The sequence below is a fragment of the Oncorhynchus kisutch genome, linkage group LG21, assembly GCF_002021735.2.
Source record: "Oncorhynchus kisutch isolate 150728-3 linkage group LG21, Okis_V2, whole genome shotgun sequence".
In the NCBI taxonomy this organism is placed as follows: Eukaryota; Metazoa; Chordata; class Actinopteri; order Salmoniformes; family Salmonidae; genus Oncorhynchus; species Oncorhynchus kisutch.
The window spans coordinates 26,268,806-26,287,500 of NC_034194.2; the positions used below are offsets into that span (position 1 = coordinate 26,268,806).

The window sequence follows — 18,695 nt, forward strand, 5'->3', positions numbered from 1 at the left end:
GAGCTGCGAAGATGGCAGAGGTAACAAGTAGCCTCCATTACAATTCGTTGATTAAACTTCATTGTTGTGTTGGTTACATTGTTACAACATTGTAACTGCTCATGTTGTTTTAGGAGAGTTGAACTCCTGTGTGTTCTATGAGGGCCCCATGACAAAACACTTGTTGTTGTGTTTTGTTGCTGTGATGGAATGCTACTTTGGAAAGGTTATGATGGAAAAATTGTTGCAAATTGCATTGATTGAAATATTGTCAGTCCTGAAATGTGATGTTGTGTCGATGTGTGGCTACATTTCTTTCTCCCTGTCATTTCCCCCCCAAGCTTTAAGTTTAGCTTGTTAGTCCCTTATCTGTGCACACCTCCTAGCACCTTGAACACAACTGGCACTGGTTTGACAACAATCTCACTTTGATATCCAGCAATTGGAGTTGTAGCCAAGGCCTCTGGGTCCCAAGGGAGGCATCCCCAGGGAGGCTTTCAATGTTGGATGCCAAAATGCAATCTTGTCAGTCCTCAATCCACATAGGCCTATACCAATCCACATCTTCCCAAAGTGCATGGCAAATCTTGCAATTAAGATATGGTAAAGATTACACTGATCAACATAATCACTTTTGCCTCTTGTTCTTTGTTAGGGGCCAGGGTGACATGGTCATCTTGATTGTACAGATGTGTGTGGGCCATCTGATCTGAGTGATCAATAGAGTTCATGTCTTTTCCCATGTGAATGGTGGGTCATTTGAAGATCAACGTGTTTATTTGGTCTGGACTGGTTCAGTAGATGAATGGAGTGTGAATGGGCCTAATACCGAGGACAGAGACAGAGGTGTGTGTGTGTGTGTGTGTGTGTGCGGGCCCGTGTGTGTGTGAGAAACGGAGATGAGTGTCCTAGCCTTTGACTCTGGGTGGGAGACCTGGGACTCCAGCCATGCAATTTAACCAGATTTATTACACTGGATGCAAATGTCTATCAGTGCTCTCATCTTTGACGCCTTTCCTCTGCTTGCAGCTGGAACACACACACACACACACACACACACACTAGACAAGTGTGACACCTCCTTCATAGGTGACAGCAAGCCTTTCACACATCCTCCTTCATCACAGATACCTGAGACTGGGTCTTTTGGTCTGAAGGATGTTTTGTTACCAGTAATATCATTATGATGTCACAGGAGAGAGACGCGACTCTAAATCGCAACACCGTGCTATACTCCTGCCCCGTGGCACTCACATCTGTAGCCATGAAGTTTTTTAAAAGGCTGTTCATGGCTCACATCAACACCATCATCCCAGAAACCCTAGACCCACTCCAATCCGCATACCACCCCAACAGATCCACAGAGGAAGCAATCTCCATTGCATTCCACACTGTCCTTTCCCAACTGGACAAAAGGAGCGCCTACGTGAGAATGCTGCTCATTGACTACAGCTCAACATTCAACACCATAGTGCCCTCCAAGCTCATCACTAAGCAAAGGAACCTGAGACTGAACACCTCCCTCTGTAACTGGAACCTGGACTTCCTGACGGGCTGCCCCCAGGTGGTGAGGGTAGGCAACAACACATCCGCTACTCTGACCCTCAACATGCAGGCCCCTCAGAGGTGTGTGCTTAGTCCCCTTCTGTACTCCCTGTTCACCCACGACTGTGTGGTTGCGCATGACTACAACACCATCATTAAGATTGCGACGACACGGCGGTGGTAGGCCTGATCACCGACGACGATGAGACAGTCTATAGGGAGCAGGTCAGAGACCTGGCAGTGTGGTGCCAGGACAACAACCTCTCCCTCAACGTGAGCAAGTCAAGAGGACTGAGCACACCCCCATTCACATTGACTGGGTTATAGTGGAGAAGGTTGTGAGCTTCAAGTTCCTTGGTGTCCACTTTACTAAGGACCTATCATGGTCCAAACACACCAACACAGTTGTGAGGAGGGAACAACTATGCCTATTCCCCCTCAGGAGCCTGAAAAGATTTTACATGGGTCCTCAGATCCTCAAAAAGTTTTACAGCTGCACCACCGTTATCAGCAACCATCACTCCTGTTTTCCAATGGCACATTGTGTTAGCTAATCCAAGTTTATCATTTTAAAAGGTGAATTGATCATTAGAAAACCCTTTTGCAATTATGTTAGCACAGCTGAAAACTGTTGGTCTGATTAAAGAAGCAATAAAACTGTCTTTCTTTAGACTAGTTGAGTATCTGGAGCATCAGCATTTGTGGGTTCACTTATAGGCTCAAAATGGCCAGAAACAAAGACCTTTCTTCTGAAACTCTTCACTTGGTACCGGTACCCCTTGTATATAGCCTCGTTATTGTTATTCAAATCAAATCCAACTTTATTTGTCACATGTGCCTAATACAACAAGTGTAGACTTTACCGTGAAATGCTGACTTACAAGCCCTTAACCAACAGTGCAGTTCAAGAAAGAGTTAAGAAAATATTGACCAAATAAATGTAAGTAAAAAAAGTATAAAAAGTTACACAATAAAAGAACAATAATGAGGCCAAATACAGGGGTACCGGTACCGAGTCAATGTGCGGGTGTACAGGTTAGAGGTCATTTGTACATGTAGGTAGGGGTGTGTTACTGTTATTCCTTTAGTTTATTTATCACATTTCTCTTTGCCTTGTTGAAATATAAAGTAATGACTGTGCTAAATCCCAGAAACCACATGTTATGTCATTTCCTTTAGAAGTACAGGCTGTAAGTGACTGGAAATGGTTTGAATACTGCAGCACAGCTGCCAACACTCCACCTTATATCTGTGCTGTTTCAGTCAGTATTTCTGTAGAAGTAATCACAGGGCCAACAATATGGTCATTGTTCAATCCCCAGTGTTTATGAAACCTTTCCAATTCAAAGGTTGGAAAGCACAATAGATTCCAAATATTTTTGGCAACAAAATGGCCGTGCTATATTTAGTTTGTTGTCAGTACGTAATGCATTTCTATGGCCTTTGTCTCTGGGGCCTTACATGAGAATGCCCTTTTGAGTAAGCCTGTGCCTGAACCTATTGAAACATCTGAACACTACTGTTACAGATTAGTAAAGCCATTTGGGGAGCAGCTTCTCAGTAACCAATGAATGTGAAGTCTACATACCAAGTTTTTTCTGACGTGCACCTAATCTACCTAATTTGGTTGTATGACTACAGATGATGGAGGACCTTTATTTGAAAGGAAAAAACAAAAACTTGCGGACACTCGGGCCTCCATGGAATGAGTTTGACACCCCTGCACTACAAGGTTTATATTTCCTGCATTGCAGGAAAGTACTCCTGTAACAGGTTGATCAAATGAAGGTCCAACACCTGAAGTCCACCACTCTACGTGGAGGTCTGTGGTCCTGTGTCATGCCTGTAGTGATATTGCTAGGAACCCCTCTGCCTGAGGTTAAACCACCGCTAGGAATGTGTTTAATGAGAATACCTTTGTGAACCTGTCATTTATTTGTGGTTACAACAGGGTAAACATAGACCTAAGCCAATTAACAATCTGGGGCTGTTAAGGGATTAATAACTGTTGCATTATGGGTGCATGAGCATCTCGGCTGTTTGAACAGGGTTAGTAGACTGGAGCCGACCCAACTCTGGTTCTTTGAAGAAATTAGGTTTCAGCAAGTCCTTAAATCGGATCTGACATTTTTTTGTAGGATGTGCATGTTATTATTCTTGTATCTAGCTTTCCATAAATAATGTTAAAAGGCAGCATGCCATGTATAACATTTCCACAGTGTTAGTGTGTATGGGTGCAGGTGTGTATGGGTGGATATTTGGAAGTACCAGTCCTCAACAGCATAAACACAGTACACACCTTTAGTACCCCCCTCTGCAAACGGAGCAGTTAGTTCAAACAGTGATTTTTCTCTATTCCACCGCGTCAGCTTCTAATTCAGGGGTGTCAAACACATTCCATGGAGGGCCTAGTATCTGCTGTTTTTTTTCAATAAAGACCATAGGTGAGGGGAGTTCCTTACTAATTAGTGACCTCATCAATCAAGTACGAAAACCCGTAGACACTCGGCCCTCCGTGGAATGAGTTCGACATGTACTCTAATTTGAGCACACATCTGGACAGCTGACAGTCCTCCTCTGTATTCCCTATCGGGTATTCTCAAATGGCTCTCTCATCCCAATCTGCATGGATGTCTGCCTCAAAGTTTAGTATCAGGAAGACATTTTGTTACATTTGAGGAAATAGTATATTTAAAGGTTTTCAGACCTCCGTACAGTATGAGTGGGTTCTGTCTCCCATCTCAAGGGCTTGTTGATACTTTCCTTCTACCCAGCCGTTGATATGTTTTATTAGTGAGCCTATTCAGCCCAAATGTATTTTGAAACGGTGTCTGTGACAACACATGGTCAACTTAAAAGAAACCTCAATTTGTTTAAAGAGTGTCTCCTCCTCCAATATAGCATTGTGTAGTTGCTGAGCTGTTCACCTCCATCTCAGCACCCCTCTGTCCTAGCCCAGCCTTAGTAAAGCCACATCAACCCTGGTCCAACCTAGGTTTGCCACATTTGAGCCTAGGATGGCCAGCTCAGCTCAGATCTCCCCCTCCCAGTCAGGGGCCAGTCAGGGCTGGCAGGTGTTTCTCTCAGTGCTGTGGAGGATATCCTCAGGAAGCTCCTCTGGAGGGGGGTGGGCCTCAACTCTGCCTGGGCCTTCCTACAGCCTGGGCTGGGATGCTGGTGTAGGGGTGGGACAGGGGTATGAGCAGGTGTGGAGGCCATTCTCCCCCACAGCTAAAGCCTGGAGGGAGGAGTGGAGTGAGGGATCGCTTACCCTCCGCTGCCTTTGTAGGGAGAAGTTGTTTGGGCACCGCCAGCCTGGTCAGTCTCTTGGGTTTGGAGTCAATGTGTTCTATGATTTAGGAGGAAACATGAGCGAGGCGCTAATTTACTTACTCCTGCTTGTAATGAATCATGAAAATGATAGTGAGTGGGATAGTTTCTTTAACCGCCGCCCCAGTGTTCTGAACTGGTAACAAGTGTAACCGATCCTAACACTGTCGTTCTAGCGTTGCATCAGATACGTGATGGCTATTGTCATCTGTCACTATGCACTCCCCTAGAGGATGTCTAGCTAGTCACAAGGCAAGTCCTGACACTGACAAAAGCCTTTTGCACAGCGCGAACAGAACAGCATAACTCAATAAGCACGGAACCGGCCTCAGTATGAAAAGCAGCACTGTCTGGAATGTGTACCTAAAACTAGGAGCAGAACAAACACGTTAGCTAGAGCGAATGGTTTAGAGACCTCTGTAATGTCTTCTGACATGACAAATAAAAGCACTGGCTTTGAGAGAGGGAGAGAGAGAGGGAGAGAGAGAGGGAGAGAGAGAGGGAGAGAGAGAGGGAGAGAGAGAGAGAGAGAGAGAGAGCACCAAACTATCTTGCATGCGAAGGTGGACAACATCTGTAGCAGTGAAATCCCCATTGCACTCCACACTGCTCTTTCCCACCTGGACAAAAGGGGTGCGTGTTTAGTCCCCTCCTTTTACTCCCTGTTCATCCACAAATGCGTGGCTGTGCACGACTCCAACACTGCTCACATCTCCAAGCAACATTAAGTTTGCAGACGACACGACGGTGGTATGCCTGACCACTGACGACAACGAGACAGCCTATAGGGAGGAGGCAACAGACCTGGCAGTGTGGCGTTACAGAGGGTGGTGTGTACGGTCCAGTACATCACTGGGGCTGAGCTCCCTGCCATCCACGACCTTTATACCAGGCAGTGTCAGAGGAAGACCCTAAACATTTTCAAAACAGCTAAATGTTCCTGAACAGCTTTACCCCCAAGACATAAGACTGCTGAATTGTTAATCAATGGTCACCTGGACTATTTGCATTGACCCCCTTTTTTTGCACTGACAATGTTGCACTGGCTCTTGGACTGACACATTCTACACTGACACTCCAAAGCACACTCACTCACCCACACACTCACATACACTACACTGACACTCCAACACACAAATACACACACACACACACACACACACACAAACACACAAACACACACACACACACACACACACACACACACACACACACACACACACACACACACACACACACACACACACACACACACACACTCACAAAACACATACATATTAACGCCACACACACAAACACACACTCACACATAGACACACTTTCACACTCTTCACATATGCTGCTGCTGCTCTGTTTATTATCTCTCCTAATTGCCTAGTCACTTTTACCCCTACCTACATGTACATATTACCTAAATTACTTCAACTACCCTGTACTCCTGCATATTGACTCAGTACCTGTACTCCTGGTATATAGCTATATAGTTATATAGTTATATATATTTATTGTTATTTTATTGTGTTAGTATTTACATTAATATTTTACATTTTATTTGACTTTTTAACTCTGCATTGCTGGGAAAGGGCTCATAAGTAAGCATTTCACGGTAATGTCTGCAATTTGATTTGAGCATCAATTAAAATAAAATAAATGTAGAGATTAGTACTGTAGCTAACTTGGCAGTTAGTTGTTAGCATGCGAGAGGACCCAAAAGGTCAGTGCACTGAGTTTAGCCCTGCATGCTGGCTATGGAATGTTTTAATAACTGACAGAAGGGTCTTGGTGTGCTATTTACAAAGGGGAAGTTATTTCAGCTGAGTGTACATTCTTGCTACTTTTGTTGTTTTCTTTGCCTCAGAAAGCACAGAAAGATCAGCTTGCTTGCTCATGAGGTATTTGTCCTGATAGACTACCACTGAGCGCTCTGGGAAATCAGGACCTTGAATCCATCCAGGATGAGTGTTGAATTGCAACACTCAGGAGATTCCCCTAGATTTCAATTCAAAGAACTGAACAGTAAAGGTTTGCAGCTCCGGCACAATGAGAGCAGAGTTCATGTTTCAGCATGGCTGTTTAGATGGGATTGAAGAGCACAGAGTTCATGTTTCAGCATGGCTGTTTAGATGGGATTGAAGAGCACAGAGTTAATGTTTCAGCATGGCTGTTTAGATGGGATTGAAGAGCACAGAGTTAATGTTTCAGCATGGCTGTTTAGATGGGATTGAAGAGCACAGAGTTCATGTTTCAGCATGGCTGTTTAGATGGGATTGAAGAGCACAGAGTTAATGTTTCAGCATGGCTGTTTAGATGGGATTGAAGAGCACAGAGTTCATGTTTCAGCATGGCTGTTTAGATGGGATTGAAGAGCACAGAGTTAATGTTTCAGCATGGCTGTTTAGATGGGATTGAAGAGCACAGAGTTAATGTTTCAGCATGGCTGTTTAGATGGGATTGAAGAGCACAGAGTTAATGTTTCAGCATGGCTGTTTAGATGGGATTGAAGAGCACAGAGTTAATGTTTCAGCATGGCTGTTTAGATGGGATTGAAGAGCACAGAGTTAATGTTTCAGCATGGCTGTTTAGATGGGATTGAAGAGCACAGAGTTAATGTTTCAGCATGGCTGTTTAGATGGGATTGAAGGGCACAGAGTTAATGTTTCAGCATGGTTGTTTAGATGGGATTGAAGAGCACAGAGTTAATGTTTCAGCATGGCTGTTTAGATGGGATTGAAGAGCACAGAGTTAATGTTTCAGCATGGCTGTTTAGATGGGATTGAAGAGCACAGAGTTAATGTTTCAGCATGGCTGTTTAGATGGGATTGAAGGGCACAGAGTGAGTTATGGTTTGCGTTTGAGCAGATTTTACTCAGAGCATACAAAGTCAATTGGCTGTTGAGTTACGGAGTGTGTTTTTGAAATGGATGTTTTGAGTGGATGGTTGCATCACCACACAGCTACTTACATCTGCCTGATAAGGAAGGTGTTTCTGGGTCATCATGGGGCATGACCTTGTAACGTTAAGGCCTATGACATGTAGAGAATAGCCATGCATTACTGTTCAGCAGTGGCCCAAGGATGTCTCCCAGATGCCATGAATAATACTGTTGCACCACCACCCCCTACCCTCCCAGTGTGGTCACATTGAGAATGACAGGAATTCTATGGTTAATTAATTAGCTGAGCAGAGGTCAGCAGGACCCCATGTCACCCCCTACAGTTCCTCATGTCCTTATATGTTACTCATCCATGGGTCTAGATTCCAGTCTGAACACTCTCTCCTATACCTCTCTCTGTCAATGGAAAATAGAGAATATTCTCATGTGGAATCATGGACAGAAACCTCTAAACCTATGGCTGTTAGTCAGACATGTATTTCAAAGTATACTGCAGAATTATTCATATAAACAGTCCCTGTAAGCTTAGAGACAGTAAACCATGAGCCAAGTCATGTCAGTCAGGTCAGTCCTCCCACTAGTGGTTTAGAATAACAAACTCCAGCCTCAAGAGTTTTTTACTGGAAAGCCTCACAGCATTCCCTCCAAGCCGTTGGTAAGAGCATTGTTCCGTAAAGTCTTGAAGTAAAGTGAGGAGATTGGACCTGCCCCTAAAGTGTTGGCACTGTGTTCTGAAGAGGTTCGGCTGAACCTGAAATTAGGAATGGTCAGTGAGGCGAGCAAGAACAGTCTTATCTCTCTCCTCTCCTCTCCTCTCCTCTCCTCTCCTCTCCTCTCCTCTCCTCTCCTCTCCTCTCCTCTCCTCTCCTCTCCTCTCCTCTCCTCTCCTCTCCTCTCCTCTCCTCTCCTCTCCTCTCCTCTCCTCTCCTCTCCTCTCCTCTCCTCTCCTCTCTACATTTTCCTCCCTTTCTTTCCTCTCCTCTCTCTTACACCTTGGGTGTTGTCTTTTATATCCTGTTCTGACTGTGAACATGACCATTGAACTTGACTCAAGGCAGGGTGGTACACTCTTGTATACACAGGGTGGGAGCCAAACAAGGTTTGGTCTATTGCATTATGGTTTTTTTCATCTCCATAAAACCGTTGTTGTTGTTGTTGTTATTCCTTCCATTTTGTTTTAATTAAATACACACACATACATTAACATAATTTTTTGTGATGCACCGATATGACATTTTTAGCCGATACCAATATCCGATATTTTCCTTGCCAAAAAAAACGATACCGATACCGATAAGCATTCTAGTACAGTTAAATTGTTAACACACTTACACATACATGATGTAATGTCTGCAATTTGATTTGAGCATCAATTAAAATAAAATAAATGTAGAGATTAGTACTGTAGCTAACTTGGCAGTTAGTTGTTAGCATGCGAGAGGACCCAAAAGGTCAGTGCACTGAGGCACTGCATCTCAGTGCAAGAGGCGTCACTACAGTCCCTGGTTCGAATCCAGGCTGTATCACAATCCCGCCATGATTGGGAGTCCCATAGGGCGAAACACAATTGGCCCAGTGTCGTCCGGTCTAAGGCACTGCATCTCAGTGCAAGAGGCGTCACTACAGTCCCTGGTTCGAATCCAGGCTGTATCACAATCCCGCCATGATTGGGAGTCCCATAGGGCGAAACACAATTGGCCCAGTGTCGTCCGGGCCATCATTTTAAATAAGAATTTGTTCTTAACTGACTCGCCTAGTTAAATAAAGGTTACACACACACACACTGACCAAAAAGTTATTTTGTTTGGCATTTGCGTATGTCCCCATTACCAGTAAAACATCATCAACATCTATTTATTTCACTTACTTGCTGTGCTGTTTTGTTTTTAATATTTTCAGTCGTTTAATTCTCAACCAGGATTTCTATGGAACACTGTTTGGGTCTTTGACCTGTCAAATAACACTATTTGATGTGTCAAATAAGCTTGTTGACCAATCAGGACCTGAACATGACTGCACATCACATAATAATTTAACGCGTTCATACATTTTTTACATAGTTATTACACATTGATAACACCATCACTCGTATTTCATATGTCACAACGATTCATCGATACGAATGCTATGATGCTGGTAAAGTTGTCTCGCGCACCTACAGAGCTGGTCATAAAAAAAAGCTAGCTAGCTCATGGATGGAAACAATGTTCTTCCCTAAAAACATAGCAAAACGACATCTGTTTCAGTAGCTATATAGTTAGCAAGCTAACTATGTAGCTAGGTGTCATCTAAAATAACCCTCATTTAGAAGACAGTTCTTATTTGATTAATGGGTGTCGGACCTTTCTATGTGAAGCTAGCCACAGTAAGGATTAACCACAATAGTGGACTTTGCCTTCAAAATAAAAGTATGGCATAGTTCTACTAGTTGTATTCATTTGCATCACTGTCAATTACGTACTTTTATTTTGAAGGCAAACCGCAAATTCCACTATTGTGCCTAATCCTTATTGTGGCTAGATTCACAACACATAACCCGGTCCGGTCGATCCTCACTAGCCAGATGAAGCTAGCTGACGGCTTATAACGTTAGCTTATAACGTAAACTGAAGTTCAATTTCAATAGGCGAGCAACAAGTGGCAACCTAGCTAATACTTACTCACAAGGATTCCTAAATCATTGCTAAGAATAATGAAAAGGACTGCAGTTTCTACTGGTCATTGCTTTCAGGCTGGTTGTATTGGTGCTAGCTAGGTACCAAGCTAAAGCTAGCTACGCCAGATGTTGGGGTTGAACAAATTATGCTTTATTACCATTATCATTATCGTGGCCGGTGTTTGCAGACTTTTTTGTACAGCTCTGACAGTGCTACTGTATCTTTTTTGACACGCAAAGACCCAAACGACGTTCCATAGTATGTATGTCGTGAAGCTAATAACACAGTTACTGTGTAACTCTGGTAGGTCAACATCTGAAAAATAGCGCACTTGATAGTGTGTACCGGTGCTCAGTTGGCGAAAGCCAACATCACCCACGACAGAGAAAGGTTGATTGTCAAGGACAACGAATTCCATTATCTTGGCTTTAATGGATTTCGCCTTTGAGTTGTTGCTCTGAAATTTTCTTACACATTGTGCGCCGCCCCATGGGCCTCCCGGTCGCAGCCGGCTGCGGTAGAGCCTGGACTCGAACCCAGAAACTCTGGTGGCACAGCTAGCACTGCAATGCAGTGTCTTAGACCACTACGCCACCCGGGAGGCCACTGACATTGGTTTTTAACATCAGTGTTAAACTACACATCGGGCCAATACCGATGTTGGCGTTTTTAGCTAATATCGTTCGATTCCGATTTGTTCACCGATATATAGTGCTTCCCTAATCATTTTAGGACACTCAGATTCTCAACGGGTGGTTTAGCCTGCTAGCCTAACAGACACAGACCCCAGGGTTGTTGTTGTTCGGATAAAGCAAAGAGTAAAGTCTTCTCCATAGCCTCTGTGTTAGATAAAGACTGTCTCCCCAACCTACAGATGTTTTACCCCCTCCAACCCCCAGCCTCCCCATTCAATACCTCGTCACAAATCACCCCTGTCCACTGGCTCCATACCCCCTCAGTACCCCCCTCACACTGCCATATGGACTATTGTTATCACATTCCTTCACTCCCACACACACACAAACGCACACTCACTCTCGCATACACAATCACTTACAATAAACAGACACATAGTCAATCAATCACTTCCATCTTTTTTTCTAACATCTTTTTAAATATTTTTTTACCTTAACTGACTTGCCTAGTTAAGTAAATAACCATTTATTTATTTAACTAGGCGGCCTAGGAACAGTGGGTTAACTGCCTTGCAGAACGACAGATTTTTACTTTGTCAGCTCGGGGATTCGATCTTGCAACCTTTCGGTTACTGGCCCAACGCTCTAAACACTAGGCCGTCCCTTGTCATCTTGTCATTGTCTCATTGACACATGTGCATACAAGCTGTCCGTTATGAAGTGGGCCCCCAGTCCGGCTCCCAGTCATTCTCCCAGTCAGGCTCCAATTCAGGCTCTTAGTCAGGCTCCCAGCTGTGTAGAGGCTGATTGATGGGCTACATGAGCTCATGGTAGGAGAGGAATCCCAGGTATGCTACACACACACCGGCCCCCCTGAGAGGAACACTGCAGTAAGGAAAGACCTAGCACTGCAACAGCACTGTAACAACACTGTAACAACACTGCAACAGCACTGTAACAGCACTGTAACAGCACTGCAACAACACTGTAACAGCACTGTAACAGCACTGTAACAACACTGTAACAGCACTGTAACAGCACTGTAACAACACTAACAGCACTGTAACAGCACTGTAACAACATTGTAACAGCACTGTAACAACACTAACAACACTGTAACAACACTGTAACATCACTGTAACAGCACTGTAACAACACTGTAACAGCACTGTAACAGCACTGTAACAACACTAACAGCACTGTAACAACACTAACAGCACTGTAACAACACTAACAGCACTGTAACAACACTAACAACACTGCAACAGCACTGTAACAACACTTTAACAACACTGTAACAGCACTGTAACAGCACTGTAACAACACTGTAACAGCACTGTAACAGCACTGTAACAACACTAACAGCACTGTAACAGCACTGTAACAACACTGTAACAGCACTGTAACAACACTAACAACACTGTAACAACACTGTAACAACACTGTAACAGCACTGTAACAACACTAACAGCACTGTAACAACACTGTAACAACACTGTAACAACACTGCAACAACACTGTAACAACACTAACAACACTGTAACAACACTAACAACACTGTAACAACACTAACAGCACTGTAACAACACTGTAACAGCACTGTAACAACACTGTAACAACACTGTAACAACACTGTAACAGCACTGTAACAACACTGTAACAGCACTGTAACAACACTGTAACAGCACTGTAACAACACTAACAGCACTGTAACAACACTGTAACAACACTGTAACAGCACTGTAACAACACTAACAGCACTGTAACAGCACTGCAACAACACTAACAACACTGTAACAGCACTGTAACAGCACTGTAACAACACTGTAGCAGCACTGTAACAGCACTGTAACTACACTGTAACAACACTGACAACAACATAATAAATCACATTGTAATGTTAAACTACAGCATAGGCCATTGGCTTTACCTCTGGGTCTGGAGCTTGGAGAGTTGAAGTATTACAGACAAACAGTGCTGACAGATGAGATGGAATCCATGCCTGCCTATACAGTATTCTAGGCATTTAACACATACAGCCTGCTGAACATCTGTACATTTAATACACAAACTGGAGTTGTGACTAAGATGTTTACACAGACATGGACAGTTTGTTTTATAGACCCAGCAAGGTAATGAACTGTCACTAAATATCTGCCTGAGTTGTAATCAGGCGTTCTACATGGACAGATACACTGACTGCAACTCTAGTATCTGGGTCTGTCTGTCACCCTCTTGGACATGGTTGTGCCATGTTTCTGGGGATTAGGCAGTACTGTAGCTAGTCTCTAATAAGAGTGTGCTTCTCACTCTGAGTGAGGAATGTGGGGAGACACGTGTCTGCTCTCTGCCCAGAGAGTGAGAGAGTGCTTCCATAGGGAATCTCAGCCACCTCTAACCATATGTCACAGTCTGGAGGTAGCTAGAGTTACGAAGAAGTATTCTATGGTGGGAGGAGGAGTGAGTGGAGGAAAATAAAGCTGAACAATCTGGATTTTTGACACGGGGCCTCTGTCTGTCTAGAATGTATTTCAATATTCTGTTGTTAATGTGGAATGCATTACCGATGGGTGATGGTGGGATTCACTTCAGGTTTGTGTTTTTCCACAGTGTGGACTAGTTTGTTGTTTTCATCCTCAATGTTGTTTTGGAAAGCCCTCTCAGAAGAAGCCCCTCTCTCTGCCTTCCCAGGGTGTGTGTGTGCGCGTCTGCCCGGGGTGTATGTGTGTGTGTGGCACACTGCCTCCACAGTACCCCATTCATCCCATGTTGGCACAGAGATACTGGGTCCTGTTTAGAGGACCACAGAGAGAGACAGAGACAGACTAAGACTGAGAGAGACCGTTCACTCCTCGCAGAGTGACTCAATGCATGCTGACCACTCACCAAACCAGGCACTGACTAGATCAACACTAATGAATATTGAACGATTGGCCATCACTGCAATGGTTGTCAACATACACAGCACCGAGTAGTTATGAGTCCAAGCACCATAGAGAGACGCTTCTCAAATCTTCTCAGTGAAAGATGTTTCCGTTGCTCTCCAACCCCAGTCAGTTAGTAGTACAGTTGCCCCTTCGCTAAGCCCCACCACAGAATATTGGGCAACCAATCGCAGCGCTCCAATGTATAGCAACTGTCATTGAGTCTGACACCTTAGACAAGCTCACATTTCAAACGCATGAAAGTCAATGAGCACTATGGCAAAACTGTGAGTTTTCATCAAAAAGTAGCTAAATTGTTTAAAGGTTTACTTGCTACTGTGATTCCTGAAATGCAGAACCTGCATTTTGTTAATAAAAAAGATATACTTTTGTTTTATTTGCTAGCTCAGCTGGTTAGCTAGCTCTCAGTCTTACTGACCACAAAACGTTGCTAACGCTAGCTAGCCACTTAATATAACAGGTTTTCTCGAAATGTATGTTACTGTAGCTAGCTAAGTTATCTATATTATGAATACAACTATAATCTGCTGTCGACATCAGGATACGACTTGAGAGAACTAGTTAAAACCCAAAATGGTAAGTAGTAGATTTAACTGCATGACAGGCCATTCAGAGCCATCTAGTGCATAGCCACACTAAGGACAGTCCATTCAGAGCCATCTAGTGCATAGCCACACTAATGACAGTCCATTCAGAGCCATCTAGTGCATAGCCACACTAATGACAGTCCACCACAACATACCCGATAGTCTCCTGATTAATAAGGGGTAGTCTGTGTTTAATTTGATTGTGTATAGGAGGTTTTTGCGAGAGGTTTTCTCCAGTAGTTTGAATGGGGAATGGAGCTTCTTGGGAAAATGTTGTCCAAGGTTGCAACATTAACCTAGGGGGTGGGTCTTAGTGAAGGGTCGATGGCTATGACTCTCACTCATAACCTTGGAGTGGAAACACAACCCATACATGTATGTAATTCTCCTCTGGTTTCAATGTATAGCAATGCACTAGCAGGTTCTGCTTCTTTAGTATTGATTCTACTGTTCCTCTCTGAATCTTCAACAATGTGTTTTGGGGCTAGTGTATTCTGTTGAGTAAAGTCTTTGTTATTTAGAGTGTATGAGTGACTGGAACATACTTCCTCCTTCTACCCAAACACCGTCTTCCACACAAAGACAGGAACCCAGCAGAGAGGTGACCCCCCCCCCCCCCCCCCCCGGCAGGAAGAGGGTGTTTGGGGTTGGGGTTGGGGTTGGGAGAATGTCATAGCCAGGGTTTAAAGGGCATCTCTGATCTGTGATTGTGTATGTTAACTGACCAAACCCAGGAAACACTCATGGTTGACCGCACACCTCCCCTCTAGCAGAGGCACAAACACACTGTCCCAGACAATCTTCATCTCAACAGGAGCTTGTTTATAGGGCTTCGTCTTCCACAAATCACACTGATGTACTTTCCTTCTCCTTTCTCCTACCCGTTGTCCTTTCACAACAGGCCATAGCTAGTATAGGCCACAGAGCTAAAGGGTAAAGGTGCTGTAACCTCTAACCCCTCCCTCAGTAGCACAACTGTGTTAGCCAGTTAGCTAATAACTATAGTCCAGATTGGCAACCAGAGGAAGAAGTGGTGTGTGAGTGATTAGATTTGTGTGCCCCTGCGCACCGCCCTCCACACTGCACCACCTGCCTGCTAGTTGGTGCCTCTCACGCGCTCCTGATTACAAGCGTATGTGTAGGGGTTTTATGAGGCTGTGCTTTGCCCAGAGTGAGAGACAGATGGGGAGCTGAGGTTGTTAGTAGGTCCGTTTATCTCACCTGGAGTACTGTACTGTGGAGGTGAATGCAGTCAGGGGAGTGTGGAGCTTACTGAAAGGATTGACTCAGACAATGTTATTCCTCCAGACGAAGGCTTTGGTGTCATATTGGGTGCTCAGATTGAGTAATGAGTGTACTAGAAAATGTCTCAGGAACCTACATCTTTCCTCCATTCTACCATGTTCGAACATATGAGCTGCTTCTATTTTCTCCCTCGGAATCTCTCCCTCATTCTCAATGACTCTCTCTCTCTCTCTCTCTCTCTGTGTTGTGTAGGATGGTTCTCTGGGGAACATTGATGACCTGGCCCAGGAGTATTCTGAGTACTACAACACCTGCTTCAGTGACGTCAGCGACCGCATGGAGGAGCTACGCAAGAGACGTGTGTCCCAGGACCTCGACATGGTACGTCCCCACAAACACACTCATCACATACCGAGTACTTACAAACACCAATCATACTGTTGCATGTCCCCACAAACTCAAGGCCATCAATCCTGCTGCAATACAGTGGAACTGAGTCCCCACAAACCATCACCTACAACTGCAGCAGAGTATAACCACGTCCTATCAAAACAGGCAACCCACCAGCTTAGATCAATACAATATCAGCTAAAGAGCTGTGGTAACCCACTTCTTCATGGCTCTACAATTTGTTGTTGAATTTATATAGAATACAACTATGCTGATTTTACTATTGTGAAGTGAGAGCCAAAATGCTTGAGGAAAATGTTCATTTTGTCAGATCTCCTTTTTATAATTCATAGTATCCTCAAACACGTCGTTCTTCGATCAGTTTGATATCTTTACAGAGTGTGATTTCCCAATGTGCTGCCAACAGCCTGGGAGCCAGACCGGGAGTTGGGGGAGGGAATTTTGGAGAGCAATCCAGTGAGTGTTTGTGTTTGTGACTGTGTTCTAAAACACTTAGTTTGCCCTCCTGCCTCCTGGTGCCTGAAAGTGCTTGGTTGTGTTTTGGGGCTTCTAGGGGTTCTCATTCACATGGATGTAGGGTAGTGGGGCATGGTACCTCTGGGTTGCCAAGTTACTGGCTGAGGTATTGAAGAATGCAGCTGCTCCTGGCAGAGAGTGCTGCTCTGAGTACCCCTGGGGTCTATGCTCCATACACACACAACACAGAGAGAGATGGGGGGGGGGGGGGGTAGTGTTCATATGCTAGCTTTATTAACAGGCTATGATAACACTATTCAAAGTGATTGGTATCTAGAATCCTTGAAAACAGACAGCATCTGTTCAGTTCTGAATTCGCATTTCCAGAACTCCAAGTAGTAAACTGGACTGACCTCAGTTTATTCTACTCATCCTGAACATAAAAAGAAGTGAGCCGAATTTAAACAAATTAAGCTCAAACAAATCCAGCACTTACAAATATAGTAACGGCTATTTATTTAGTTTTATTCTGTAACAGAAGTCACAGGGACACATTTTGTATTGAGCACAAAAACAGATCATTCAATTAAGTGGGAAGAGAGTGACCATACCTACGCTAGAGACATATTTGTAGGACTCCTATTTCATTGACAAATTTTCACCGTTAATCTCCTCAGCTCTATCGTAAAGTACTATCCAGTTATAAGCATAATAGAGTTTGAGCTAGATATTGATTAGAAAACGAGAGACACATAGGAAATCCCCCAGGCTTTCAGCAGCCATGTGGTTTTGGTTGATTTGAGAGGTGGGTCTCAATGAAAGATGGTATGGGTGATTTATGGAGGGCTCAGCTGTCCTGATTGATGTTGGCCAAAGATTATGTCTGCTCTGCTCTCAGAGCTTTCCAGTGAAGCAATCTCACATCCATCATTGAAGAGTCAGTGTCTGTCGTTTGAGAGAATCTCTCCATAGTTTCATGTGTGTGTGTGTGTGTGTGTTCGTGTGTGTGTGTGTGTGTGTGTGTGTATACCAGACTTTAAGGACACCTGCTCTTTCCATGACATAAACTGACCAGGTGAATTCAGGTGAAAGCTATGATCCCTTATTGATGTCACTTTTTAAATCCACTTCAATCAGTGTAGATGAAGGGGAGTAGACAGGTTAAAGAAGGATTTTTAAGCTTTGAGACAATAGAGACATGGATTGTTGTGTGCTATTCAGAGGGTGAATGGGCAAGACAACAGATTGAAGTGCCTTTGAACGGAGTATGGTAGTAGGTGCCAGGCGCAACGGTTTGTGTCAAGAACTGCAACGCTGCTGGGTTTTTCACGCTCAACAGTTTCCCTTGTGTATCAAAGAATGGTCCACCACCCAAAGGACATCCAGCCAACTTGACACAATGGTGGGAATCATTGGAGTCAACATGGGCCAGCATCCCTGTGGAACGCTTTTGACACCTTGTAGAGTCCATGTCCTGACGAATTGAGGCTGTTCTGAGAGCAAAAGAGGGGGGTGCAACTCAATATTAGGAAGGTGTTCCTAATGTTTTGTGCACTCAGTATATATGGGTTTGTGCGTGTGTGTGTGTGCCCCTGTTTATGTGTGTGTCTGCATGTGTGTGTGTTTACGTGTGTGAGAGGATGAGTGAAGTGGATCACCTCTCTGTACGTATTGGGAAGGTTGGGAATGTTCCATCCTGGAGAGATAAAACAGGGGAAGAGGAAGCCTGGATTTACTGCCTGTCTGTCCTGCCTGGAAGCGAGAAGAGCTGGCTGGGATGGGACAGGACGGGGGCCTGGGGAGTTGGGGTGGGAGGGCTACAGAGCATCTATAACAGAGCTAGAGGAGGAGGAGGAGGAGCACCTAAGAGCCTGCAGCTGTCTGTCCCTCCTGCATAACTTGGAAAGGAAAGAGGAGGAACAGAGAGAACGGAGGGAGGAGATATGGGGTGGGAAGGCTGTTTATTCACAAACTCAGCAGAAGCCAGCTGTAGAAGGACCTATATATCACG

General features: G+C 44.3%; 1 protein-coding gene across 8 annotated transcripts in view; it reads left to right on the plus strand.

The window, feature by feature from the left end:
- LOC109866286 (SAM and SH3 domain-containing protein 1) overlaps nucleotides 1-18,695 on the plus strand; it is a 304,701-nt gene that overhangs the window by 201,973 nt on the left and 84,033 nt on the right. For all 8 annotated transcript variants that reach the window (XM_031800987.1, XM_031800988.1, XM_031800989.1 and 5 more), the window contains exon 2: nucleotides 16,070-16,198. In XM_031800987.1, coding sequence (XP_031656847.1) covers nucleotides 16,070-16,198 — 129 coding nt within the window. The remainder of the gene's footprint in view (nucleotides 1-16,069; nucleotides 16,199-18,695) is intronic.